The sequence below is a fragment of the Ochotona curzoniae genome, unplaced genomic scaffold (genome assembly GCF_017591425.1).
Source record: "Ochotona curzoniae isolate NIBS_2020 unplaced genomic scaffold, NIBS_Ocur_1.0 contig_21, whole genome shotgun sequence".
Taxonomy (NCBI): Eukaryota; Metazoa; Chordata; class Mammalia; order Lagomorpha; family Ochotonidae; genus Ochotona; species Ochotona curzoniae.
Window position 1 is genome coordinate 3,256,586 of NW_024465322.1, and position 27,881 is coordinate 3,284,466.

The window sequence follows — 27,881 nt, forward strand, 5'->3', positions numbered from 1 at the left end:
ACTCTAAAATAGACAGGATTAAAATATTCAATCCAGAAGGTAAGAACTGCTTCCGAGTTGTAAACTGGGTTAACATTATTCTGAATTTTTAGTTTTCTGATCTACGATAAAAACAAAGCTTTCCCGGAAAGGTGAAGAGTCACGCACAACCACAAGATTTCTCTCATTTAGTGAGTATGCTTAAGGACGAGCCATAGCTTATTTGAGAGTGAAGACGGCACACTGCACAACTCAGGAGTTTCACTGGAAAGGTGATGTGAGAGCATGCCAGCCAGGCTTTGGAACGTCAGGTTAAGTTGTACGCACTTTAGCCAAATGTCTTGTAACTTCCAAAAGAGGAATAAGCAACAGGCCAACATGACAAGCCCAACTCATGACAAAGTCCCCGATCTTCCTGCAGCCCAGGCTGGCGTGCAGCAGGTGCCTGCATGGCCAGCAGCAGGCTGGTGCTGGTCCAGATTCAGACGGACGTTCCAGGCTCAAGAGGACAAGTGAGCGCAGGCTTGGGGCCAGGCAGCACCTGCCCCGGCACTCAGGCCTCACCCAGGTCCCCTGGTCAGGCAGCACCTCAAGCCAACAGAGGAAACAAAGTCAAGCTGGACAAGCGGAGGAGGGATCCCCTGCCTCCGACACCCTGAGCGCCAGCGGAGGTGGTCCAGCACCCTGCTTCCTGTCATCCATCCGGGGAGACTCGAAATCTTCGCTTTGGCTTGGTCCATAGTTACAGGTATCTGGGGAAGAAACCAGCAGATGGAAGATCTTTCTCTTTCCCTTTCACATAAATAAAATGGTAATTAGAAAAACAGACTATGGGGACAACAAACTACAACCTCTAAGAGTTCCTGCACAGTCAACAATGAAGAGACAACACACAGAATAGGAGAAAGTATTTCCAGGTTATCTACCTGATGGAGGTTAGTAACCAGAGAATGTAAGAAGTTCAATAGTAAAATGACAAAGAATTCAATTTACAAAGGGAAGGTAGATCTAAACAGTATTTCTCAAATGAATACATAGAAACGGCCAAAAGACACCTAAAAAATGATGAAATCACTAATCATCATGTAAATACGAAACCGCAATGAGATATCAACATACTCCAATTAAGCTAGGAGCAATTAGATGAAAGATAACAAACGCTGGTGGGGTGGGAAGGAAGAAGGGCACCCCTGGATGCTGTTAGCAGGCACAGAAGTCAGTGAGGACAGTCACCATGGCAAACATACAATAGGACCCAACCATCTCCATACTGGGCGCATGCCCAAAGCAAATGGAGCCATTCTCTGCAGAAGATGCTCAGGGCAGCACCGCGCACAGGAGCCAAGGAGCCAAGGAACCACCTGTGTCCACAGCCGACAAGGGGACACCTAAACATGGCACATACACAAAGTGGAAACCATTCAGCCACAGAAAACCATGGAAGCTTCCCCTCTGCATCAACATGGATGGAACCGGAGGTCGCTGCGTTAAGGCAGCCAAGTAGAGAGACAAACACTACGTCACTCACCCTCCAGTGGACATGTCAAAGTTGATCTCAGACAAGCCGAGAACATACAGTGGTTACCAGAGGCTGGCAGTGGTATGAGCAAGAAAGGGATGAGAACAGGTTGATCAATCAAGGTAGACAAGCCCAAGAAATTCTGCGGTCCTACTGCGCAGCAGGTGACAAACTAACAATCCGTATTGTATATTTATCTCAAAAACAAAACAAAACCAAAGAAGTTTAATGTTTGCAGGGGTAGATATGTGTAACCTGACCAGACATTACACAATGTAGACATGTATTCAAATGTCATCTGATATTCTAGAAACATGTAAAATATGTATGCATCAGCTAAAAGGTTTTCAATTTTATGAAAGAGGGATAGAATCACAAAATTGGAAGAAGGGAATCAGTTTCCAAACTGGAAAGGGATTATCTATCTATCCATCCATCCATAGATTATGTAGACACAGATCTATCTATACCTACACAGATATAGCCATATTTGGGGGGTAAAGTAGAGCTAAAAGTCAGTTCTCTGAATTGACTAAGACATTTAAAAATTTCAAGTAATTCTATCCTTGAGTGTTTTCCAACTTTTTTTCTATCACAAAAATAAAGCCATGTTCCTGATACGGTATTTACATGTATGTTAAAGAAAGCATGTAATTAGCAAGCACGACCAGGGTTCAATTAACATCTCCTGATTTTGCAAGCAGTATAGTTTCCATTACCATACAGACGCCATCACTTGAAACAGGTACTTTAAAAGTGACTGCAGTGTGTGGAACGGACTGGATAGCACAAGAAACCAGAAGCAAGAAGCTATTATAATCACTGCTCAAACACCACAGGTTCACTATTTTTGACGAGTTGTCAGGGACAAAATATCTGCATTTTTATTACTTAAGTCCAAAATCAAAAGTTTAAACTTCAACGTCTTATTACACAGTCTAAGGCAGTGTCCCCAGTGTCTCATTCATGCGGTGTGCATATACAAGTCAAAGAAGTTACCTTAGGCATCCCCAGATTCCTAAGCACAGTGACCCGTGTCAAGCGCTATATATGCACATGTCTAGCATTTTTTAAAAATTATGTGGTTGTTACTAACACCATATTTATTTATTTTGAATTCAGTTCAGTCAGTTCTTCAACGCATTTTCTTCTGTACAAGCCTCACACTGGTCCAAAAGTTAACTGGATCGTTTTAATAAAACACCCAAAGTTGAGAGCTCTGTGTTAAGCATTATGCTTGCCTTGTCCTCCACTGCTTTCCCAGGCCGTAAGCAGGGAACTGGATGGGAAGTGGAGCATTCAGGACTAGAACCAAAGCCCTTATGGGATCCCAGTGCTTGCAGGTGGAAGATCAATCAATTGAGATATCATGCTGCCCCACCTATAATTTCTACCCATGTAATGGACACTGGCGACCATCAACACTATGTGAAGGGTGATAGCAGATAATTAAGTCCATTCTCTACCCTTAGAGGCTGAATTTCAACCTACAGAACTCTGAAACGCAAATGCTTACAAATCTGAGAAACACAGAAATTTGGGACAGCGCGATAATCCTTCCCTTGCAAGTATCAGCATTCCACTTGCCTACAGGAAATAGGTGCTTTCTTGCCCTCACTCCCTGGTCCTTCCAGCACTTTCTCTGAACTCTGCTGAAGCCCTCCCATGCTTTCATGGTCTCCAGTGCCTCAACCTCTTCGATGACCACAGCTCAGGAACAATCCTGACCGATTCTGCTCCACGTTTACACTGACCTATTCAACCTACAGCTAGTCCCTCTGGAAGGAGGGATAAGCCGATTCAGCTTCCCTGGCTGCCAACCGCCTCTCACAGACTTACCATACCCACCTAAACCTTTACCTCTATCCGTCAGCAACCCTGATTTCCACATTTCTGTTGTATCTTAGAGCAACCCCTGTTTTAACTAAGTTTATCCTCCTCTCCTTTGCAATGTCTTCCTATGATTTTTTATTTTTCTTAATTTTAAAAAAAGATTTATTTTATTTGAAAAGAAGAATTACACAAGGAGAGAAGGTGAGAGAGAGAGAGAGAGAGAGAGAGGTCTCACGCACTGGTTCAGCCCCAAGCAGCGACCACAGCCAGGGCAGGCCGGGCAACTTCTTCCGGCTCCCCCATTTGGGTGCAGGGACCCAAGAATTTGGGCCATCCTCTGGTGACTTCCAAGGTGCGTGAGCAGGGAGTTGGATCAGAAGTGGAACAGCCAGGGTCAGATCTGGGGCAAACACTGGGTGTTGGTACTGCAGGCTGCAGCTTTACCTGCAATGCCAGAGGCGGCCCCCTCTTCTTTTTTCTTAAAAATAACAGAGAGAGAATAAGGTCACTCCCTGAACGCCCTCACTAGGCTGGGGTGGTGTGTTGTTGAGCTGGGACCAACGCCCTGAGACAGGAACTCATTCAGGTCTCCCACTTCACGTCAACAACTCCATGAACTGAGCCATCCATGCTGCTGCCCAAGATCCACGTTCGCAGGAAGCTGGAGCTACTTATGAACCACACAAGATGGACATTTGGTTAACTGCTGGGTTAGGTGCCTTCCCCGGCACCTCCCACAATCTTGCTTGACCCCCTCGACTCATTTCTCCTCACTGATCCCTTATCCTACCAAATGGCACCTTTCAGTTTAGGTGTCAGTGATGGACCACACGGTATTCATAACACAAAACTGTATTTTTTTTCCCTCTTTATAACTAAGTTGTGAACCTGGCATAGCAGCCTAGTGGCTAAAGTTGTTGCCTTGCATGCGCCAGCATCCCCTATGGGCCCCAATTCATATCCTTTCTGCCCCACTTCCCTTCCAGCTCCCTGCTTGTGGCCTGGGAAAGCAGTCGGGCCTGGGACCCTGCACCCATGTGGGAGACCTGGAGGAGGTTTGTGGCACCTGGCTTTGGATTGGCTCAGCTCCAGATATTGCAGCCATTTGAGGAGTGAACCAGTGGTGGGATGATCTTTCTCTCGGTAAATATTTCTAATAAAAATAAAGAAATCTTAAAAACAAACAAAAAAAACTGTAGTGAAGCATTGAGCGATCTTTCATAATCCTTGTAAGAGCCTCTGTAATGCTCTCTGTCCCTTGTCTTAGCTCATTTCACGGTCTGACAGCTTACTGTTAAATGCAATCCTTCATACAGTCATCAGAATCGACTTTTTTTTTTTCCAGAACCTACTTTCTGAAACCAATGTCCCTCCAAAGATCCAAAGTAGCTACTTTAAGCTTTTTTTTTTTTTTACTAAAAACAACAACAACAAGAACAACAACCACAGAAACCTGAATGCTGACAGTAAATCTCCAGGGTCAGGCTGGGGGGCGGTGGGAGTCCAGACACAGACACTTTTCTTCTTAACACCTCGTCACTTGTCCTGTGACTAAAGAGTGGCAGTGTAGAACTGTCCCCAATCACTGTCATTGGTCTGTGTATCAAGTCTGAACATAGCATCACCTTTCGCTTGTGCCGTGTGCACCTGCTGCTTCACTGGTCCTCAAAGTGGGAACTGGGGACTCTGCCGCCATTCCAGGGGATCTGCGAGGAGCACAGCGTCAATCTGCCCATCCATGATGTGTCATGCCCATCCATGCGTGTCATCCCACCTTGCAAACTTACTTGTTGTTACAGTCTGCCATCTTGTAAAGAACATTCAGCCAACCTGACCCAAATTAGCTGTTCGCTTGCTAATTTGTGTATTAGCCAAATAAGCATGTCTTCACAGGGAAGTAACAACGTGAGAGCCGTACACAACCTCAGCACCTTGATTTTTCCCTCTTCAATAGGAGGGCCTAACAAGGCCGAAGCTAGCGGACAACTTACAGGATGACAGGTGGAAAAATATTCATTTTTAATGGCAATCAAGAAATTCAAATGAAGATCAAGTTCATTATAAATACTCGTGCTTTACTGTCCACTGCAGTAACTGACAACTTCCACAAGACACGCATATTGTCAGGGGCCAGCACTATAGCACAGTGGGTGAAGCGCTTGCCCGGGAAGCTACTATTCCATTCGAGTGCCAGCTCCTGCACCACCTGCCACACCACTGATCCAGCCCCCTGCCAGTGTGAGCAAGGAAAGAAGTCCGAGAAGGCCCAAGTCCTCCCCAGGAGACCCAGCAGAGCCAGCCCAGCCATCAGCAGATGAAGATCTATCTCTCTCTCTGAGACTCCACCTTTCAAATAAATGAGATACATATTCCTAAAAAGTTGCTTATGAACTTTTATTAAATGTTATATCCTCTTATTTTCTATTTCTACTCCTAGAAGGACCTATAATAAAAATAGAGGCTTTATGAATATTAACCCAAGTATATGTAATAGCAGACAATCGAATGGTGTAAACATTCAACTCTGGGGAAATGGTTAGGTTATAAATCATCAAGTAAAATATCATATAGCCACCTAAAATTGTTTTTACAAAGCAATAGTGGAAGAAATAGAGAGATTATTAAAATTGAAAGTTAAAAACAAATCAGTAAGGTTGACGTTTGGTCTACATACACTGTAGGACCCCACACCTTCCTATTAGACAGCCTCGGTTCAAAGTCTGCCTCCATTCCTAATCTCATTTCCTGCTAATACGCATTCTGGGGCACAGCAGGCAGGGCTCAGGTAGGTGGTCCCTGGTACCCATGGGGGAGACAGCCCTGGGCTGCTGGTATTCAGGCTGTGAACCAGAATGGACGCTCTGCTTCTCAACAGAAACAAATATCTAAAAAACAAAACAAAACAAAACAACCCTAAAAAGAAATACAAAATTTTGTAATAGGAGGCCAGACAGAATAATACAAAATGTACTGTGCCTGCAATCAAGGCCGCTATGAATTCCCATTTCACTTTCCTAAGTGTAAGGGATTACATTAACTTTTATAACTCACATTTCTGAAACCAGCAGAATTATTTTAAAATGGAACTGAGTTATAACGGCTAGCTTATCTCTAAGGCTCAGATTTTGAAATGTATTTTTAAGCCATATCAGAATTCAAGAATAGAAAATCAGCTGATCTATTCTCCAACCTCCCATCAAGGGAAAAGGCAGCCCTCTACCTATACACTACCGGCAGTCTTAATTATAACCATAGCTTATCAAGCCAGGAAATTAAAAAAAAATACCAAAAAACAGCCTTAGTCATCAAGTCTCCGATATAAAATCACTTAACTGTATGCAGACGGTACTACTGGAAGTAAAGGGAAATTCATTTAGTTCTGCACCAAGATCCACACTGGGAATCCCCAACTCGCCCCCAAAGCATGAGTACTAAGGCTACTTGTTCTGTTTGGGAGTCCTGCCAGGCACCTGCTCCCAGGGTCTCCATCAGCACCCTTTCCCCTTCCTGAGGAGGTGCCCAGGGGTCCCGCTGGGGCACCTGCTCCCAGGGTCTCCATCAGCACCCCTTCCCCTTCCTGAGGAGGTGCCCAGGGGTCCTGCCAGGCACCTGCTCCCAGGGTCTCATCACCACCCCTTCCCCTTCCTGAGGAGGTGCCCAGGGGTCCTGCCAGGCACCTGCTCCCAGGGTCTCCATCACCACCCCTTCCCCTTCCTGAGGAGGTGCCCAGGGGTCCTGCCAGGCACCTGCTCCCAGGGTCTCCATCACCACCCCTTCCCCTTCCTGAGGAGGTGCCCAGGGGTCCTGCCAGGCACCTGCTCCCAGGGTCTCCATCAGCACCCCTTCCCCTTCCTGAGGAGGTGCCCAGGGGTCCTGCCAGGCACCTGCTCCCAGGGTCTCCATCAGCACCCCTTCCCCTTCCTGAGGAGGTGCCCAGGGGTCCTGCCAGGCACCTGCTCCCAGGGTCTCCATCAGCACCCCTTCCCCTTCCTGAGGAGGTGCCCACGGGTCCTGCCAGGCATCTACTCCCAGGGTCTCCATCAACACCCCCTTCCCCTTCCTAAGGAAGTGCCCACGGGTCCTGCCAGGCACCTGCTCCCAGGGTCTCCATCACCACCCCTTCCCCTTCCTGAGGAGGTGCCCAGGGGTCCTGCCAGGCACCTGCTCCCAGGGTCTCCATCACCACCCCTTCCCCTTCCTGAGGAGGTACCCAGGGAAAAGGAGAGACCAGCAGGCAAGCTTCAAGTCTTCAAAAGAAAAAACATATATTAACAAAACCTGAACACCTACCCTCTATTACTGGTGTGGGGAGTGTCTCAAAGCCGACTAACAAGATAATATTACTTCAGGCCAAGGACCTGTATATTAAGTAGTTAACCATTGCAACGCCAAAGCTTTACCAGTACCCAGTCTCTTTAAAATGTGGGAAGATATTTCAATACTAAAAGGCAATGGCACCTGCACCTTAAAACCAACACACTCGGAAACCAAACCCAGTCGTTTTTCTAGACATTTAACTTAGTATCCATTTCATAATCGAATGCTGGCAGTTAGGTCACTCTCCTCAGAGGTCTAACCTCCCCTCCCCTCGAGCAGAAATTTCCCTCTCTTCATTTCCCATTACCGACCCCCCCCCACCGCCGCCAGAGCGAAGAAGCAACCACTTCCCAAAGCCCCACTTCCTTTTCCATGCCTGAGACCTCCAGGGTTTCCAACGCCCTAGTCTTGCGCAACATCCGTAGGAGCAGCGGCCGCAACCACCACCGCCTCCCAAGCCGGGAAACAACCCCTAGAGGGAACATTGTCCAGCAGAAAAATAAAAGGGGCGGGGAAGGGGTGGGGGTTAATGTAAGGAAGTCGACTTCTGGTCCCACGCCTTCCAATCGGACCCCCTCACCGTGGTATCTAGGGCAATTTCACCGAGGCGACTTTTAACCCTCGCCTCCTCGGGTGCCCGTCTGCCCTAGCGGAGGGCGGAAAGGGGGGGAGGGCGCAGTGGGAAAGGGAGGCGGGAAAGGTTATCTCCCAGTTCAGGGCTCCGGCCGTCAGTCGCCTCCGCCCCATCAGGACTATTGTTCCCAAGTTCCCCACCCCCACCCCGGATAGGAAGTGCTGGTCACATCCCCTCGGCCTGCGCCAATATCCCCCTGGGGACTCCGAAGCCGGGGGCTTCCTTCGGCCGGACCCCCCAACCTACACTTTACCCCCACGTCCCCCTCCGATCTCAGCTCGCTCTGACCCCAAGACCACCTTAAAACCTGGGTCAGCTGGGGGAGCAGACGGGACCGACGTGGGTAAACGGGAAGAGGTGAAGCGACCGCCAAGATTTCCTTAAGGACAAGCTTTGAACCAACGCTGGAGGTAATCGCGAACCCCGAAACGGCACGATTACTACCAGGCTCCTTTGCAGGCAGTGGGATTGCCCCCTCGCCCCATGAGTAAATGCCAACCTCTGCACCCCTCCACCTCGGGCCCCGCTTTACGTGCCCGCCCGCAGCCAGACACGCTGCCCCGACCCTCTCCGGGTGGACTGCCAGAATAGGACTGCAAAGAAGAGCCCACCCCTCTCCAATCCTCCGCATCACCCCCGGCCTGCACCTCACCCGCCTCGGGCTCCCGGGCCTGAGAAAACAATAGGTGGTCGCGGCGGGGGCCCGGTGCAAGAGTCTGGGTTCTCCGGGGCCGCGCCCTGATCAACCCGGGGCGCCCGCAGGAGGACAGAGACGAGGCCGAGGGGAGAGGGTGGGTGAAGGAGCCCATCTCTCTCTCTCTCTCTCTCTCCTCCCACAGGGCCGGCGAGACCACCCGGCCCTCGGGGAGCTGCTGCTGCTGCTGCTGCTGCTGCACGCCCCGCACCTCATCGCTGCACACAAAGCACCCGGCGACCCGCGAAGAGGCGACACACACACACACACACAGCACACGCCACTCACCATGAAGTCCCGGGCGAAGTTATCTTCTCCATTGTGATCGGGACTCTTCATGGCCTGGACCCTCTGGATGAATTTCCTCAGGATCTCCACTTGCTCCATCCTCCCGCGTCCCCGGGGCTGCGGTCGCTGACCCCCACTACTCCTCCTCCTCCTCCTCCGTCGCCGCCCGCCCGCCCGGCGCACCGCCCGCTCGGTCTTCCCCAGTTCGCCTCCCCCCCACCCCGACTGCCAGTCTTCCTCTCCCGCCCGACCCCCGCCCAGCCCCGCCGCTCCCTCCTTCCTCCTCCTCCTCTTCCCCACCGCCCGAGGCGGCGGCTGCGTCGGTCCACCCCCCCACCGGCCCCGGATCCCGACACCACACAACTCCCTGGCTCTCCCCCCCACCGGACCGGGCGAGCCGCTGCGGGCTAGCGCCAACCCCCAACCCCGGCTTGATCCATCCTCCTTCCCCGCCCTCCCCTCCTCCTTCTGTCCGCCGCCGCCTCAGGAACACGGATCCCCCGCTCGCCCTGCCCTCCCTCTTCCCGGTTCTTCCTCCCTCCCACCCCCCACTCGCAGCCGCCGCCGCCGCCGCCGCCGCTCCCCACGGGCGCGCCCCCGTCGCCACCCAGACGCGCGCCCCCGCCGCCACCCAGACGCGCGGCCCCGCGCAGCCGGCTCCGCCCCGAGCGCGACGAGCGAGTTGGGGCGCCCGGGCCACGCCCCCGGGTCCTTCCCACCGTGTCGCTGACCTCACATCCGGGGCGTGGCCCACCCCGAGAGCCTCCTGGTGGGATGAAAGGCGCGAGTCTCAGGGCGTAGAGGGGTGAGGCCTGTGGGAAGAAAGGCATGCTGGGCAATGTAGTTCCCAGCCCGGTAGGTGGCAGGCGTCGGCGAGAAGGCGGGTGCCCGGTTCTCTCAGGCTTTGGCACCGGAAGGGCATAGCTACGGCTGAGAGGAGAGCCAAAGGTTTCTTGGGTGACAAGGCTGTTCCCTCTGCAGATCTGTTTAGATTCAGGTGAGTGCGCGCCTGGAATGCGAAGTGTGTCCTTCAGAGACCGAGTACTTGGTAAGCGCTACACTGTTTTCCAGAACGTCCGGGAATTCGTCCTCCTACGTTTGAATTCCCAGCACTTCAGAAAAAGCCAAAGGCTCTGAGGAATGGACTTTGTGGATAACGTCTCAGTAAATCGGGTTATCCGTCCTGGTCTGACGCCTCCTCTAATAAAGTGATTGGCCCAGGGTCCACCAGACATGACATTACCATATCCTGGCAGCTGTTTTCATTGGATATCAGAAAAAAAAAAAAAAAGCAGGATCCGGAGCTAAAACACCTCCCGGGATAACTCACTGTAGACACCCATTTCACCCTCGGAAAGGAGAGAAAAGTTAGACTACAAAGAAAGGGGTACACAATTAGGAGTTCCTCCACTTTTCGTTTGTGTGTTTTGTTTTGGTTTTTTTTTTTTTCACGTTAAGTCACACAGAGCTGTCACTTCATGCCCTGATTCTTCCAGCAGCTGCCAGCTGGGTCTGCCCTGGGTCCCCTCTCTCCCGCACACGAGTGAGGGGAAGACAATTGCTCGAACCTTCTTTCGGCCTCCCAGGAGGTACCTGAGCAGGAGCCAGAGCTGGGACTCGAACCCAGGCATTCTGTGGTGTCACTCAGGCACTAACCACCAGACCAAGGGCGCTTGTCCCTGTCTTCCATTTTGCAATATAATGCAATGATTTTTTTTTTTTTAAAAAAGATTATCTTGTATTTCAAAGGCAGATTTAAAGAGAGACAAAAACCTTCCAATCTGCTGGTTCGCTCCCCAAACGGCTGTGGTGACCTGGGCTGTGATGAAGCCAGAAGCCCCGAGCATCCTCTGGGTCTTGGGTGGCGGGGGACCTGGGGACTTGGGCCATTTTCTGGTGTTTTCCCAAGCCTGTTCGGCATCTCTGTTTTGTTTGACTTTCATTGGCAAGCCTCTTTCCTTCAACACTTGAGGGCTGCTCAAGCTCTCAGCACCTACCTCTGGCATCTACAACAAGTTAGGAAAAATTAAAGTGACCTCCGCAGTTTTCAACGCTTAGAGAGGCTTAGCCGTATTATCCTTGGTGCCGACCTTGTGTTTTCTTCTCAAAGTACATTTGGGTCTCGTTTCAATTTCCAGATTTTGTTTTTGAGCACCTCAAGATTTGAGAGGGGTTCTGTGTGCTTGCGAGGGATACACAAATTAGGGGTGGCTCCTTCTGAGCCAAATACAGCGTCGTTGAGGAGACAGGAAAACCAATAAACTCTGGGTCCTTTCAAGTTAATAGAGGCCAGATGAATGAGTGATTTAACAATTCTGGGAAGAGAGAATTGTGGATCAAGCCATCAGAACACAAGGGGGTCGTAAGAGTGGACCTTGAAGCATGAGTGGTGAACAGGAGGGAGAAAACCCACGAAAAGAAAGGCTGGGGGAGGGGAGGGCCTGCGAACAACAGTGCAGAAGTTGGAATAGAACTTTTTTTTTTAATAGGTGGGAAGGCTCTCAAATAGGCTGGACTCGAGTGTTTGCCCTGTCAAGGCTATGAAGGTGACACCACAGCAAGGGAAGCCACCAGAGGTTTCTGAAGGTAGAGGTAAAAATAGCGGGGGGGGGGGGGGAAATAACCATTTTTGGATAAATAATGACTTAATAGGAGGAGAGAGTGAGCTGAGGCAATTTCACAAGCCAAATACAAAAGCTAAGACGACTGGAAGTGCAAATACAAGGATATAGATGGAGTAAGGTATTTCAGAGGAACTGTGCAGGAGCTGGTGTTGGGGTGCAGCATGTTTAACTTGAAGTCGCTGCCTGCCCTGCTTCCCATTCAGCCACCTGCTAATGTGCCTGGGAGGCAATGGATGTGGTCCCAGGACCCAAATGGAAAATGCTGCTAGCTCACATCTGGTCCAGCCTGTGTTTATGGCATCATCTGGGAAGTAACCCAGCGAATGGAACGTATCTCCTCTCTCTCCCTCTCTGTCTGTTGCTCTGCTTTTCAAATAAATAATTATTTTAAATATTCTTGGGTTACAGAACAAGGTGGGGTGGCAGGGAAGGGACAGAGAGAGCACTTTCTTGTGCTGGTTCATTCCTTCATGGCTGGACCAGGTCGAATCCGGGAGCCCAGAGCTGCGTCCAGGCACTGGGTCATTTTCCACTGCTTTCCCAGACAGCTGGATACCAAGTGGAGCAACCAGAAATCAAACTGGCATCCATACGAGATCCAGGCAGCAATTTTGTCCTCTATACCATACCATTGGCCTCAGTAAATATAAATGTTTTAAAGAAGCTTAATCATTAGAAAGAGATTTTAGACTTGATTGCTTGTTTCATGTTCAACATCCCTTTTCCCTTTAGCTCAGGTACAAAATACTGTCAGGTCTGCAGAACTTTTCATTTGGGGCGTATTTTTACCTTTGTTCTCATAGAAGCTCCCTTTGTGTCGTTCACAACATTATAGCTTTGTGAGGGTTTTTCTTTTTTAAACCCTGGAAATGAATTTGGTAACTGCTGTCTTCATTAATACCCAAAAAACACAGGAAGTGAGCAAGATGAGCTCACTGGTAGGAAACAAATGTTAGACTCAGGGACAGAACCCACAGGCCTGAGTTTCCGGCTTGTTGCCTAAACCATCGAGTCGCAGCACTTTTATCCCTGGGGTAATTTGGTGAAGCTTCAGGTAAGATTGCAAATCACTGCTGAGATTCTGATGTAACCTGCTTCACTCTGTACCCTTCGGTCCTCTCGCCCCTCTGAACTGTGTCTTAGATGAACCCTCTCTGGGAGGTGGCGGGCACTGAAGAAGGGAGGGAAATTCTTCTTTAGTTATTATTGGTACTCTTTACTCCCTCATTCCTACCCTTAGTCACAGCGAAAAAACAAACAGACAACCTGCTGACCATTTCTTTACTCAGGTTTTTTTTACTTTTTTTTTTTTTTCCCTTAATCAAATACAATCCATCCAATTGGAACCTCGGGATAAGGCCTTAGGACAAAATCTTCTTCATAGAAACTTCCAGACCTTAGTATCTCCGTGTTCTTTTATATGCCATTCTCTTTTTCTTCTTAGAATTTCATTCCAGAAAAGGTTACTAGATATTAATCTTTCTATGCAACTCAAAATGTAAAGATCACAGGACCTCAACTTGGAGAAGTTATTTACCCAAGGTCACCCAAGTGGCAGACCTGGAGCCAAAAGTTCGATGCTACCACACTCCAGTGAGAACTTCAGAGTGTTACACAACAAAGGCTACCTGTATAAAACCAGTCACTACAGAAGAACACAGAGGGGACGTCCACCTTCCGCCTCTAACTTTCCTGTCTCATGTTTATTATGCTGTTTCATTTAACATTCAAAGAGAGATTAAAATTTTATAAATAGCTTCAAAGTCAAATTCTACCTGAACATCTAATTAGGGATCACTTAACACAAGGCTGGTCATCAGCAAGGGCTACGAAATATGTTACAGGGTTGAGATACCTTTGTAGTCCTGCCCGGCCCACCCTCCCCAGATACAGTAAAAATTCCTTTACTTGGAATTTTTATTGCTCCAACGCATGGGTAGCCTTACACTAAGGAGTGTCTTATACTTCTTATGTGTGTGTTTGGTTAAAAAAAAATAATAATATATGTATATATATAGTTGGAGCAGCAAGGATTTGAACTGGTACACACAGTTGGCAGCTTAAACTATGGCACCCTGATGCTGGGCATCGTTCATACCTTTTCTTTTTTTTAAGATGGGTTTGTTTTTATTTGAAAGGCGGAGTTCACAGCGCAGAAAGAAAAAGAGAGAGACCTTCCATCCACTGACTTACTCCCCAAATGGCTGCAACAGCCAGAGTTGGGTCAGTTTGAAGCCAACAGCCGGCAGCCAAGATCTTTTTCACAGTCTCCCTCATGGATGTAGCGGCCCAAGTACTTGGGCCATGCTTCCCTGCTTTCCAAGGCCATAGCAGGGAGCTGGAGCAGCTAGGAATTGAACCCACACCCATATGAGATACTGGCACTGCAAGCAGAGGCTTAACATGCTATGTCATGGTACAAACCCTGCTCCTGAGTGATTTGAACATTACGTATAGAACTGTAGTTTGTCCAAGCAGAACCCTCCATTAACTGTTCTCCAATATTAAAAGAGCAAGAAAGACTATACGAAATTAGATATAATATCAGAGTTTGAAAAACTCAATCTAGCACAATTTCCTGGAATTTTTTAACTTAAAAAAATGATGTGACAAATTGATTACACCATGCCTAAGATATTATATAATTTATATTATCACATAAATAGCAAAGATAAAATCCATGATAATTTTTTATCAAATCAAATCATTTTTCCAGAAAAATGTTTCATTATATTTAAGATATAAAATGGTACAGCCAGAATCCCAAAGTTTTAAAGGTGCATTGGATGATGAAATAACTCTATAGGATTATTGAGAATATTGAAAATTACTGTTGACTGATCCGAACTAATAACACTTTTGAATTTTGTTTTCTCTGCGTTCTTTGGGGAACTCTGTGTAAAACTTGCAAAGTTCTATTCTGCTGCTTCATGATTACCGCTTTGCTCTGGCTTGGTCCAAGCTACTGTCATCTCTCACATGCCTTTGATAATGGCCTCCTAACTGGCCTCCGCGTCCCACCCTACTTGCTTCTGCCACGGAAGGTCAGGAAGTTTGCTTTCAGAATGTGTTGCTGATCTCACTCCTCTGCTCAGAGCTTGGCAGTGACTTCCTGTGTCACAAGGGGATGGCCTGCAGTGTGCTCTGGGCTCCCTACATTATGGGATGGAATTGTGGGGAGAGCGTTTTTTGTTGGTTTCTTTTTTATGCTGCCATGATTGAGTAGCGTTGAATGTAGCTAGGGCCAGGAGGCTCCACCATCCTACACGTTCTGTCCTTGTGAAGAATTGTCTCTCGTCTTGCGTGGCTGGCTTTTTTAAGATCAACTTTTGAAGTGTAATTTGTAACAATAAAATTCATTCAAGTGTGCAGTCTGATGAGTGATGACTAAGGTATTCACCCATAAAATCACCATTAACCGTCAAAATCTGAATCATTTTCATCACCGCAAAAAAAAAAAAAGTTCTCTTGTGTGCCTTTGGTGTGATTTCTGAACAAGTCTTGGGATCTTCCCAGAGGTGTTTGTGATGACCTGCTTTTTAATCATCTGAGCCTAACTCCATTTTCTATGTAAACTGTTTTAGCAGGGTTTTAATATACGCTTGATTTTCCAGAAAGGCAACCAGAATATACATTAAGGAAAGATTTTTGTTGTTGCTGTTCAGAATTTTACCAGAGGTTTCACGGTTTGGAAAAATGACGGCAGAGATGACATCAGCCTCACGCTTTGTGGCATTTGAGACTAAGAAGTCGGTGCTGTAGTAGCTTGTGCTTTGTAGCCGTCGTGGTGATGGTGATTTTGCATAGAGGTGCAGACACATATTTCATCTTGTCTTTTGGGGTGTTCGTGTGTGTGCATTTACAGATGGAAATAGATAAAGTCATTTCATTTAGGTATCTGCTTAGATTAGATTACCTGATAGTAAGGGAAGAGTCTGAAACATGTGTTGAAAAGGGGACACTAGACTCTAGAAGCTCAGCCCTACGCATTCTGACCCAGCCCCTGGCTGCCAATAAGCCTGGAGCTCAGTAGACAGTTTGCTCTTGCTCTGGCCACTCGAGCTGCTGGCTTTCCTGCTGTGTCGTGTGTTTGTCTGTGAATGTCCACCTCTGGCCCTCTGTGTGTGCTGTGTGTCCCTCTTTGAGCATGCGCTCTCCCCAGGCATCCGCATGCCTCACTTTTGCCCCCTTTTCAGGTCTTTGCTTCAATGCTATCTTCCCGAGGAGGGTTGCCTGCTTTCTCAGATAGAACTCACTGCTTGAGGCCCAGCATGATGCCCTAGTGGCTAAAGTCCTTGCCTTGCATATGCCAGGATCCCATAAGGGTACCAGTTCATATGCTGGCTACTCCACTTTTGATCCAGCTCCCTGTTTGTGGCCTAGGAAAGCAGTAGAGCATGGGTCAAAGCCTTGGGACCCTTTACCCCGGTGGGAGTCTTGGAAGAAGCTCCTGGCTTTGAATCAGCTCAGTTCCAGCTGTTGTGGATATTTAGACAAGGACCAGCAGGTGAAGGATCTATCTCAAGTCCTTGCCTTTCATGCGCCGGGATCCCAAATGGGCACTGGTTCTAATCCCAGCTGCTCCACTTTCCCAGCTCCCTTCTTGGGACCCTGCACCCACATAGGAGACATGGAGAAGTTCCTGGTTCCTGACTTCAGATCAGCTCAGCTCTAGCCACTTGGGGAGTGAACAGCAGACATAAGATCTTTTTTGTTTCTCCTGTTCTCTGTATATCTGCCTTTGGGATAAAAAAAAAAATAAATAAATCTTATAAAGGAGGGCTACGTCTTATTAGTTGTTGTATTTCCAGTTCTATGCTTGATGCCTACAGCTACGTAATAACTATCAGCTGAATAAAGGATTATCTGCCTGCCAAGCAGGATGTTCTGTTAAATAAGTGAATCATTTTTCTATAATCCTGCTTATGCCACTGATCTGGTTTTGTTCAGGGATTGCTCAGGTAGAGTTTAGTTTGGTTTGAGCAATTTAAGTCAATTTTTAAAGTAGTAGGGGCCCAAATAAATGACATGTATTTGTATTAACAATGTTTCACTGCTTTATTCTTAAGACAGACATCATATATCGCCTCCAGCATCTGGGGCAAGTGATTAGTAATTTATAAATTCAGACTAATTATACCACATAGAGGACACACATCGGTGTGCCCCATGGGTATGGCTTATAAATAACTCTCAGTTATAGCTGCCAATCCTCTTAGGAAAAGAATACAACAAAAACCTTTATATAACTAGACATGAAATCAATCAACTTTTATTTCATAACGGAGAATAAATGGCACTTCTGTAGGTAGTTGATTTTGTATTATTCTTCTCTAGAAAAGCAAATTATGCAAAAGTTAAATTTTAAATTTTTACTTAATTTTTTTTTTTTTTGTAGGGTTGATCCAGAGGAGGATAGAAGGGGCGGGGGGAGAAAGAGAAGAGAAAGAAGAAAAAATAGAGAAAGGGAGGAGAGAGAGACACACACACACAGAGAAAAAAACAGCTTCTATCCACTGGCCCACCTCCCCAGCCTTTGGGCCATCCTCTGCTGCTTTCCCAGGTCACAGCCGGGATGTGGATGGGAAGTGGAGCAGCTGAGATGCGAACCAGCGCCCAAATGGGATGCCAGGTGTGCAAAGTGAGGTTTTAGCTAATAGACTATTGCCCCGGACCCCAAATCTCATTTTTAAGGCATTTACAATCTAGTTAGCAGGAATGCAATTAAATAATAAAAGATCGTAATCAAAATTGTAACAAAAGATTTGAGGTGGCATTGCAATGATTCTATCCGCAGGGAAAATTGAGAATGGAGTGGGGAATTTTCCAGAGAAGCTAATACTTGAGCTGAATCTCTGAAGAATGTGGTTTTATGGGCCATGAGGCTGGTGGGATAAGCAGCAGTGTGATCCAGAAGTTTGAAATTACTACGTGGTTAGTGGAACCATTGGACAGTGTTGAAGCATAGTCTGTGCCATGGGAAAGCATTGGGATAAGGCTGGAGTGGGCATAGGTCCGAACACAATGGTCTGGAACCGTTAAGGAATTTGCTCAAGCTGAAACCTACAGAAATATCCTGTAGGTTTCTGAGGGCCAGCAAAGGCCTTTCGGCAATGTAATAACGTGAGCTTACCTCACTGATGTGTCAGGGATGAAGTAGACATCTGGAACCAGAGATAAACTGATTTCATAGTCCCCACGAGTCACGTTGAGACCCCAAGCAAAGAATGTAGCAGTGGAGGAGTGGACATTTGGGAGACTCGCATCCCATCCTGCAGTGACTGGGTGAAGTCTGCATTTCTCTGCTTCCCATTCTGTTGCTTCCCTGCCACCCTCCTGGGAATCTTTGACTTCTAAGCTCCTGGCTTTGGCCTGGCTCAGCCCTGGCTGTTGTGGTGAACCAGGGAGTGAAACAGAAGATGGGAGAGATTTTTCTACCTTTAAAATCAGCAAAAAAAAAAAAAAAAAAAAAAAAATAGGGTCTGGCACGGTAGTCTAGTGGCTAAGGTCCTCAACTAGCATGCACTGGGATCCCATATGGGCACCAGTTCTAATCCTGGCAGCTCCACTTCCCATCCTGCTCCCTGCTTGTGGCCTGGGAAAGCAGTTGAGGAACGGCCCAAAGCCTTGGGACCCTGCACCCACATGGGAGACCCGGAAGAAGCTCCTGGCTTCAGATCGGCTCAGGTCCAACTATTGCGACCACTTGGGGAGTGAATCAGTGGACAGAAGATCTTCCTCTCTGTCTCTCCTCCTCTCTGTATGTCTGACTTGCCAATAAAAAATAAATAAAATATTTTTTTAAAAAATCAGCATAAAATAAATGACTACTTGTAAAAAGCCAATATGGCAAATAAAGAGTACAGATTAGCGAACCTCTAGAATCTATAGGACTTTCTGATTAAGATGGAGATTAAGGGAAGAGGAAGGAGTTGGGATGGAAATCACAATCTCGGATGCCTTCAAGAGTCAGGTGAAGTTGTAATGTAACTGAATCAATGGGAACTCACCATCTCTTGTGGGCAGTGTGAGAACCGCATGAACAAGGAGCTGATCCGAATCTCAGTATGACACCCGCTGTTCATCTCCAGGCGGGCAGGTGTGGCCTGCTGCTGCCTCATGCTCCAATCTTTTTACGATGATTTCCTTGGAAGATAGAGACAGAGCTCCCATCTTCTGATTCATTCTGCACATGACTGGGACTGGGACACACACACACACACACACATACACACACACACACACCAGGAGCTGGGGATTTGATCCAGGTTTGTCATGTAGGTGACGGGAATTCAACGACTTGAACCTTACTGGCTGCCTCCCAGGATCTGCTTTAGTGGAAGGCTGGAACTGACATAGCTGGGATTTGAACCTAGTTGCTCAGAGGGTCTGATGTGGATATCCCAACCAGGACCTTCATCACTAGACCAAGCACCTGCCCCTCATCTTCTGATTTTTTTAAAAAAGACTTATTTGTTTTAAAGAGTTACAGATGGTGAGAGACAGGAACTTTGCCCTGGTTCGCTCCTCAGATGGCTCAACTGGCAAGGGCTGGACCAGGCCAACCCAAAGCCAGAAGACTGGGGCTCTATGCAGGTCTCCCATGTGGGTACAGAGACCCAAGCACTTGGGCCATCTTGTGCTGCTTTCCCAGGAGCGTTAGCACAAAGCTGGATTGAAAGTAGAGCCCCCAGCACCCATATACAAAGCCAGTGTTGCAAGTGGTTACAGATGCACTCAACCTGTGGCACCAGAGTACAGCCCTCATCTTCTGATTTTATAAAGAAGTACATCTCTGTTCTTTGACATACAATCCCCTGAATGTCTAGACCGAATAAAAACAACTTCAGTCAACAAGCAGTCAGGTTGCAGCATTTGTTCTAGAGTGATTGTTGCTGCTTTTGCTGTTGTTGTAATTCTTGCACTCTTTTAAGGTCAATACCTAGAAGTATGAGCACCAACTGGCACATGCCAGGAGTGAGTGTGAATCATGTCAGGTTGGACTGCAGTACTCCCCTGGCAGGTACAAGATCTGGGGCTGGGAACATTCCTGCAGGGAAACTGTGGGCAATACCCTGCTAGGCTGTACCTGTCGCTGGTGAGCACAAGAACCATGGCTGGGGGTGGGCCAGGAAGGACAAGACGGCAGCACCTGTCGGTGTATGTGAGAGCCAAGTGTGGGGGCAGGGTGGGCGGGCTGAGCTAAGCCTCAGTACCCATGGGTGTGCACGAGAACCTGATGTGGGGCTGTGGCAGAGCTGACTAGGCAGCTGCCTCCCTGGGTGTATGCGTTGGCTGGTGCAGTTGACAGTCCAAACCTAACCCTGCACTGGCAGACACATACAAAAATGAAGTCTGAGGTTACCCCAGAAGAGGTTTCTTGGGGGACTTCCCAGCTAGATGGCTAAATTCAAACTCTGACCACAAGGAAAATCACAAGATACGTGGTCTGACCTTAAGGAGTGTGTGTCAAGACTGGGCCTTCTCATTTGCCGATGCCTGTGCCATGGACATTTTGTCCAGATGCACACGGAGGACATAGAAGTTGCCAGCAGGGAATGGCGACCGCCTTGTCAGAGGATGGAAGGCAGGACAGTTTGAACGACTCTCCTGGCTAAGCTTTGCAGCATGTGTCTGGGTCTGGATGTACTTTTTTAGAAAAGAAAACATGCGGAGACAGTTAAAGATTGCTGAAGAAAAGGGAAATCCAGAACCCAGAGAGGTTAGTGGACACAGAAGCCCTGTCCTAAATGGTGCTGGTTACCAACACAGTCCAACCTTCACTTGGATAGCCTTGTGGGAGCAGAAATCAAAATTTCTGGCCAGTACAGTCAGGAGTTTTAGAGGGGCCTTGGATTCATACCGGATGATACCTTTGTGTAAGAATAAACCAGAGATAAACCTGTACTCACTGTGCCAGTTTTAGTTTGCACTCACAAACCAGGATTTCAGGGGATCTCCTGGCTTAGAACTTGGATTAAGGTGGTCTCCAGTTGGTAGTACCACCAGGTAGGTGTTAGAGATAAGCAGAAATTTCCCTGAAGGAAGTTTTTTTTTTTTAAGATTTATTTTTATTGGAAAGGCGGGTCAGATTTATAGAGAAGGAGAGACAAAGGGAAAGATCTTCCATCTGCTGGTTCACTCCCTAAAAGGGTCGCAACAGTCAGAGCTAAGCTGACCCAAAGCCAGAAGCCACAAGCTTCCTCTGGGTCTCCCTCCTGGGTACAGCATCCCAAGGCTTTGGGCCATTCTCTACTGCTTTTCCATGCCATAAGCAGGGAGCTGGAAGGGAAGTGGAGCAGCCAGGACATGATATGAACCGGTGCGCATATAGAATCCCTGAGCTGGCAAGGTAAGGATTTAACCATTAAGCCATTGTGCTGGGCCCTAGTGTTTTTTGTTTTGTTTTGTTTTGTTTTGTTTTAAGGTTTACTTCATTTATCTAAAAGGCAGAGTCATGCATACTGAGAGAAAGAAACAGAGAGGAGAGATCTTTCATCCACTGGTTCACTCTCCAACTGGCCACTGGTCCATCCTCTGTTACTCTCCCAGATGCATAAGCAGGAAGCTGGATCAGAAGTGGAGCAGCCAGTACTTGAACCTGCACCCATTAAAAGATTCAGACACTACAGACTATGGCTTTACCCAGTACACCACAACACAAGCCCCAAGAAAGAAATGTTTGACCTCAAATTGTTACTTTCAGAAATTTTTCCAAGTGCAAGAGCAGTGCACAAAAATAACAGCAGATAAGGAAATCTGGCTCTGTTCTCAGTTCGAAGGAGACAGCAGATAATAGAAAGGGACCCACAAGGATTTCTGTGTGAGTGGCATTAAAAAAACAAAAACAAAAGCAAAACTGTACTGTCTGCGATTAAAGGAATACAAATACAACTTTGGAAATTGCCTCAGAAAGTTATTAAGATATATATAGCAGTTTTGAAGTGAACATTTTCACAAAAGGAAGTTAACCAGTTTGTTTTTCCTTTTATTTAGACTTGCTGGCTTTTTTGAATTCCTGTTTAGCCTCATGTTTGAAGACTAAATCAATTTCCTATGGACAAAAATAGTAATATTAGTAGCCCTCAGACATAGATATTATTATGATCATGACCAATATTATACATTAGACAATCACGGTCCCACCATGAGTAGTCATTCTTCGAGTCAAAAGTATTTATAGCAGTACAGATTTCATGATAGTCTTTCCTTTGTCCAAAAGTAATTAGTTCTTGCCGTTAAATCAGTTCTCTGAAAATGTCAGTCTTTCCAGTTTAAGAAAACTAATCTTACACATGCTAAAAAAGGAATGTGTTAATAGATTCCCGTAGCAGGATCAGTTTCGGTAGGGAGCAGAAAATTCAAATAACAACAGCTCCAACAAGATAGAACTTTGTCCATCTCATGTGTAAGTCTGGAATCCAGGTGGTCTATGTCTCCCCAGGGTCACCTCATGTGTCCTCTGGACCAGTCCAGCTATCCCAACTGTATTTTACTCTGCCTGAACAGAAGACACAAGGAGTCAGGACAAAAGACACAGCCACGGCAGCCCGTCTTTGAAAGTAGGGTTTACCTGCCCTCCCAGGAAAGAGAAAAGAAGCAGCTCCTGGGATTCTGGAGCCACCAACACGCTCAGAGGGAGGCTCAGGTGTGCTGCCAGACACGGGTGAGCGCCAAGGACTAGCAACATCTGACAAGGCCGTTCTGTCACCCTGACCCAGGATAAAAAAAGGTTACTCCATCATCACCCCTGAATACACTGATCCAAGAGAGGTGACCAAACTTCCCTCATGTCCCTGATAGGACTTGATACCAATTATGGTCTAGCCATATTGCATTCCTTCCGATAATATTTTAAAATACTTAGTTATGCTTGTATAATTGCAGCTGCCTTCCAACAGTGTCCCTCAGTCCTCCCTAAAAAAGAAGCCTACCATAAGGTAAAGCCTATATGAACTATTTCTAATACCCCCTACTGATCTCTGTAGAGTGTTGTTGTTCTCCATAGAGTGTTCTCCTGGTTAACAGTAAGCCGTAAATCCAGCTTGTCTTGTTGTCTTTTGGTAGAGGCCATTAATGTGTACCATTGGCAGTATGTTAATTACAGGACTAAACTTAGTTGCTGAGAAAAGTCATCTTTTTCTTGGGTCTTCATGGGTTGCATGAATATTAGTTTCTATGCTTGTAAAAGAGAGGGAGTTAGAATCAGTAAGCCATCTCTTCTAGATTCTCCCAACTATAGAAAGCCAAGGTGCATGTGTTTAGAAAATAAGTAAGCCATGAAATTGACTGGCAAAGTCAAAGATGCCAACTTGCATGCTCAATCTCTCTCAAAAAAGGAAGATCTTCTCAAGTGAGAAAAGCATGGAGTCTACCAAGAACGGGAGACCAGACACAAAGTAGAAAGTGTTTAGACACACACTAAATTTAAAGAACATGTTGCAGAATAAGATGTCCCTATGAATGTCTTTTCCTATAGGACAGCACAAAATGACTGTTGGCGGTAAGTGCTGGTAAGTGGAAGGCACTGTGCCTGCTCGAACGGAAGGGGGGTCAGATGGGAATGAACGCCAGCCTCAGCCTCACACAGGCTGTTTCTCACATTTTTTCAAGAAGGCAAGAATCTTAGTGGTGATTTGAAAAGCAGGTATTGTTTTGCATTTCATAAAGGTTATATATGTATTTTAAAACATTAATATGATGTTTTAAGAATAAGCACAGGGTGGACATTTAGCAGAGTGGTTAGATTGCTAGTGAAAATCTCCACTTCAGGCACCAACATTGTGGCACAACAGGTGAAGCCACCTGTGGGATGCTGACCTCCCACGTCAGAGTGCTGGTTTGAGTGCAGGATGTTCTACTTCCAACCCAGCTTCCTGTTAACGCAGATGGGAAGGCAACGGAAGGCAACCTCAGTGTTAGAGCCGAGACCACCCAATTGGGACACCCAGATGGAGTTTCTGACTTCTGCATTCAGACCTCTTTGTCCAGAGGTCACAGCCATCTGGGGAATGAACTTGTGGGTGGGAGAGTCTCAGTTTCTCTGACTCTCAACTGAACTCATCTATACACCTGAACTAAATCTGCGTCATTATTTGGGATGCTTGGATCTCGCTTCCCAGCTCTGACTCCTGACCCAGAATCTTGTGAATGTGCATGCTGGGAGGCAATAATGAGAGCTGAAGTAACTGCGGTCCCTGCCATGGATGTGGGGGACCTGCCTTGTGTGTCTGCTTCTTGTCTGTTGGGATGTGAAGCAGTGGATGGGCACAGAATGCCTCTCCTCTCTCTCACACACACCATGTTTTATGCATGCATATGTGTGTGTTACTCTGGCTCTCTGCCACTGAAATTAATAAATCATTTTTTAAAAGAGATCAACTCTAATCAACTGTCTCAAGCAAATATCGTAGGCCAAACACTGTTCTGTATGCTTTACAATGCATTATCTCATTTACTCTTGCAAGTAGGTACTAATTTTTAGTCCCGTGTTATATATATGGCAACTGAGATTCAGAGAGCTTAGGTAACTTTAAAAAGGCAACCTCAGGTCTATCTGACAGTAATCCATGCCCTTAATTGCTGTGAAGTGTTGCTTATATATTAATGACATGTTTTCGATGCTGAGCAATATATTTGCTGTTTTTTGGTAAGCAAGTTGTACAAGCCAGTGTTGTGGTGTGGGTGGCAAAGCATCCCATATGGGCACTGGTTTGAGTCCCCGCTGTTCCACTCTGATCCAGCTCCTGCTAATGTTCCTGGGAAAGAAATGGAAGGCAGTCCAAGTGTTTGGGTTCCTGCCACTCAACGTGGGAGTCCTGGAAGAAGCTCCTGGCTCCTGGCTTCAGCCTTGGACATGGTGGCCTTTTGGTGAACGAACTGGTAGATTCTCTATAGAAACCCTGTGAGAAAAATACTGTTATTACCATGTCTATTTCAGAGATGCCAAGACTAAAGCACATGACTAAAGAAGTCATGATTATACAGACTGTATGTGCACAATTGGGAATTCATAAGCAGTCTAGACCAATAGGCACTGCTCTTAAACACAACATGGTAAAAATGCTTCCTTCAATGTAACATCCGTGTCTTTCCGGAAAAACTTCTTAGAACATGCCAATGCTTATCTGCCTTCTATATGTAATTTTTCAGTTAACAGAGCAAAAAAAAAAATACACTCGTTATTCAACAAAATGAAGCCACGTAAAACATATGAAGAGTGCTGACATGTTGATTCAACTAGCTAATCCTCCACCTCCAAGCTCAGGTATCTCATATGGACACTGGTTCATGTTCTGGCTGTTACACTTCCTACCCAGCTCCCAGCTTGTGGCCTGGAAAAGCAGCAGAGGATGGCCCAAGGTTTTGGAACCCTGCACCTGTGTAGAATCCCAGAGGAAGCTCCTGGCTCCTGACTTCAGATTGGCTCAGCTCCAGCCATTGTGGCCACTTGGGGAGTGAACCAGCAGATGGAAGTTCTTTGTTTCTTTTTTGCTCTGTAAATTTGCCTTTCTAATAAACATAAATAAATTATATATATATACATATATGTATGTATGTATTAAAGATATCTCTCTCTTCCTCTCTAATTCTGTTTGGTTCTAGTTTGCTCTTTCTAGCTATTTTTCAAGATTCATGATAAACTTTATATATCCACATCTATACACTCGTATGTGCTTGTGTATATGAATAACACAAGTAAGTAAATACATAAATACGTATGTATACGAACGTACGAAAAATAAAAGGCTTAAATTTTTCGGCATGTTTAAGTTTAGGTCTTTTCTAAAACTAAAAAAAAAATTGATAAGATTTCTGCATACAGGTTTTTAAAAATTCAATAATGACCAAAAACTTAGGGTGAAAAAAATAGCTGTCTCTCTCCCACTTAGTTTAGCATCTGCCCTCAACAGACAAGGTTCCTGAGGCTTCCTCTAAAATCACTTCCTATACGTATGGTGCTCTTTCTTAGTTCATCAGTTTAATCCTTTGTGTAACCTACTATTCTGTGACAACTTACCTACAAGCATAGAGACTTAACGCTCATTTGGTATCTACAATTTCTGTGGCGGGAGGCTGCTGTATTCCAAAGGTTGGATTCAGAAGACCCACTGTTGTTGGCAGGACTCCCCACTTCCCGGCTCTCTCCTGGCTGGGGAGCCTCAGTGCCTCACTGCACATGGGTCTCTCCCCTGGGGCTGACGACACAGCAGCCTGCTTCCTCCCCAACAAGCGATTCTGCAGCGTGTAAGGGAGGAAGAAATGGCACTGCTTTTCATGACCTAGTCTCCAAGGTCTCATCCCGCCATTTCCGCTTGATTCTGTTCGTCAGTCAGTAGAGCTCACACTCGAAGGAACGGAAATTACACTCCAATGCTTGAAGGAAGGGAGTCTCAAAGTGTGTGCGTGTTTTCAAACCATCACAGACTTAGTACGCTCTCGATACCATAGACACAGATTTAGCATTCTTGTACTGCCATCCCTTTTGGCTCTGCCCCATCCACTCAGTAAGCCTGCGTCACTTCCTCTGGTTGGATGCAAAGGCATTGTTTGCATTCGCAAGATTGTACAAGTGTAAGTGATGTTCCTTATAAAGCCAGCCAGGATCCGCACGGTTTTGTTACTTAGTAGGTTTCCTCCGACCAAGTTTTAAGTTCTCTTTTCCTTCCTTCCTTTCTTATATCCCAGTGATTTCCACCTCCATCCCTTGCCCCACTCACATAATAGTTAAGCTATTGAGTCATCATATTTTTCCTGGAAACTTTCCTCCCACATATCTATGTCAGAACTGGTTGTTTCAAGGTTGCTGCACAGTTGGCATTCTGGAATTTCCCGTCGCTGTACTCCTGGGTCCAGGGTCTTCTCTCTTTCTTGGTTTATGTATTTATTTATTTATTTATTTTCGTTTCATTTAACGGCCTGTCTTCAGATGGCTTCCTTAGAAAGAGTGGATGGAAAGTTTTGACTTCTTCTCTTCCTTTTGTACTGTAACAGAAATATCTGAGACTGACTAATTTATAATGACCGGAAATTTATTGGCTCAAAGTTCTAGAGGTGAGGAAGTCCAAAGCCAATGCGCTGCTATCTGGCAATGACCTTCTTGCTGTGTCATCACATGGTGGAAAGCAGTGAGCAATAGTGAGTGTGAGAGGCCAAATTCACCCTCTTAAAGATGATTAGAGGGCCTGGCGCAAGAGCCTAGTGGGTAAATCCTCACCTAGTATGCGCTGGGATTGTATATGGGCACCAGTTTGTATCCTGCCTGCTCTGCTTATCATGCAACTCTCTGCTTGTGGTCTGGGAAAGCAGCAGAAGATGGCCCAAAGCCTTGGGACCCTGCACCCATGTGGGAGACCTGGAGGAAGAAGCTCCTGGAGAGAGAAAGCACTCCCATTGGATAATTCAGTCTCCAGATGCTTGCAGTGGCTGGGACGGGCCAAAGCTAGAGAGCCAGGAACTCAATCCACATCTCCCGTGTGGGGTGCAGACATCAAGTCATTTGAGCCATTGCTGCCTCCTGGGTTCTGCATCAGCAGGAAGCTGGAGTCCAAAGCCAGAGCTAGGAGCAGAATCCAGACACCGATACGGGGCACGATCCTACTATTCAAACCCTCTCTCTCAAACTTGCCTTTTTGCATCCATCCCACCCATGAGATTGGAACCCCAATGCTCTAATCAACTCCCAGTGATCCCACTTGGTTTTTCTTTTTGTTTTCAAAAGGCAGATGGACAGAGAGGAGAGCTAGAGAGAGAGAGAAAGAGCGAGAGAGAGAGATCTTCCATTCACTACTTTATTCCCCAAATGGCTGCACTGGCCAGAGCTGAGCTGGTCCAAAGCCAGGAGCCATTGGAGACCTTCCTCCAGGTCTCCATTGTGGCCCAAGGACTTGAACTATCCTCCATTGCTTTCCCGGGCCATAAGCATGAAATGATGGGAAGTGGAGCAGCTGGGACAGGAACCCGAGCCCATATGGGATACCAGTGTTAACAGGT

General features: G+C 46.7%; 1 protein-coding gene and 2 long non-coding RNA genes across 6 annotated transcripts in view; 1 reads left to right on the top strand and 2 right to left on the bottom strand.

Annotated features, from left to right (window-relative positions):
• PTPN12 (protein tyrosine phosphatase non-receptor type 12) overlaps window positions 1-9,430 on the bottom strand; it is a 52,765-nt gene extending 43,335 nt beyond the window's left edge. Inside the window, exon 1 of one of the 4 annotated variants that reach the window (XM_040971211.1) lies at window positions 9,265-9,430. In XM_040971211.1, coding sequence (XP_040827145.1) covers window positions 9,265-9,363 — 99 coding nt within the window. In that variant the 5' untranslated portion in view covers window positions 9,364-9,430. The remainder of the gene's footprint in view (window positions 1-9,264) is intronic. The other 3 variants (XM_040971198.1, XM_040971201.1, XM_040971210.1) reach the window with 3 other exon arrangements.
• Window positions 6,060-7,470, bottom strand: LOC121150368. The gene is made up of 2 exons (XR_005882959.1): window positions 7,285-7,470; window positions 6,060-6,801 (listed from the first exon to the last, which is right to left on the bottom strand). It is a non-coding gene; the product is annotated as an uncharacterized LOC121150368 (long non-coding RNA).
• A 653-nt stretch (window positions 9,431-10,083) lies between the features above and the next one.
• LOC121150369 lies at window positions 10,084-25,246 on the top strand. The gene is made up of 3 exons (XR_005882960.1): window positions 10,084-10,261; window positions 11,754-11,856; window positions 25,208-25,246. It is a non-coding gene; the product is annotated as an uncharacterized LOC121150369 (long non-coding RNA).
• The last annotated feature ends 2,635 nt before the right edge of the window (window positions 25,247-27,881 follow it).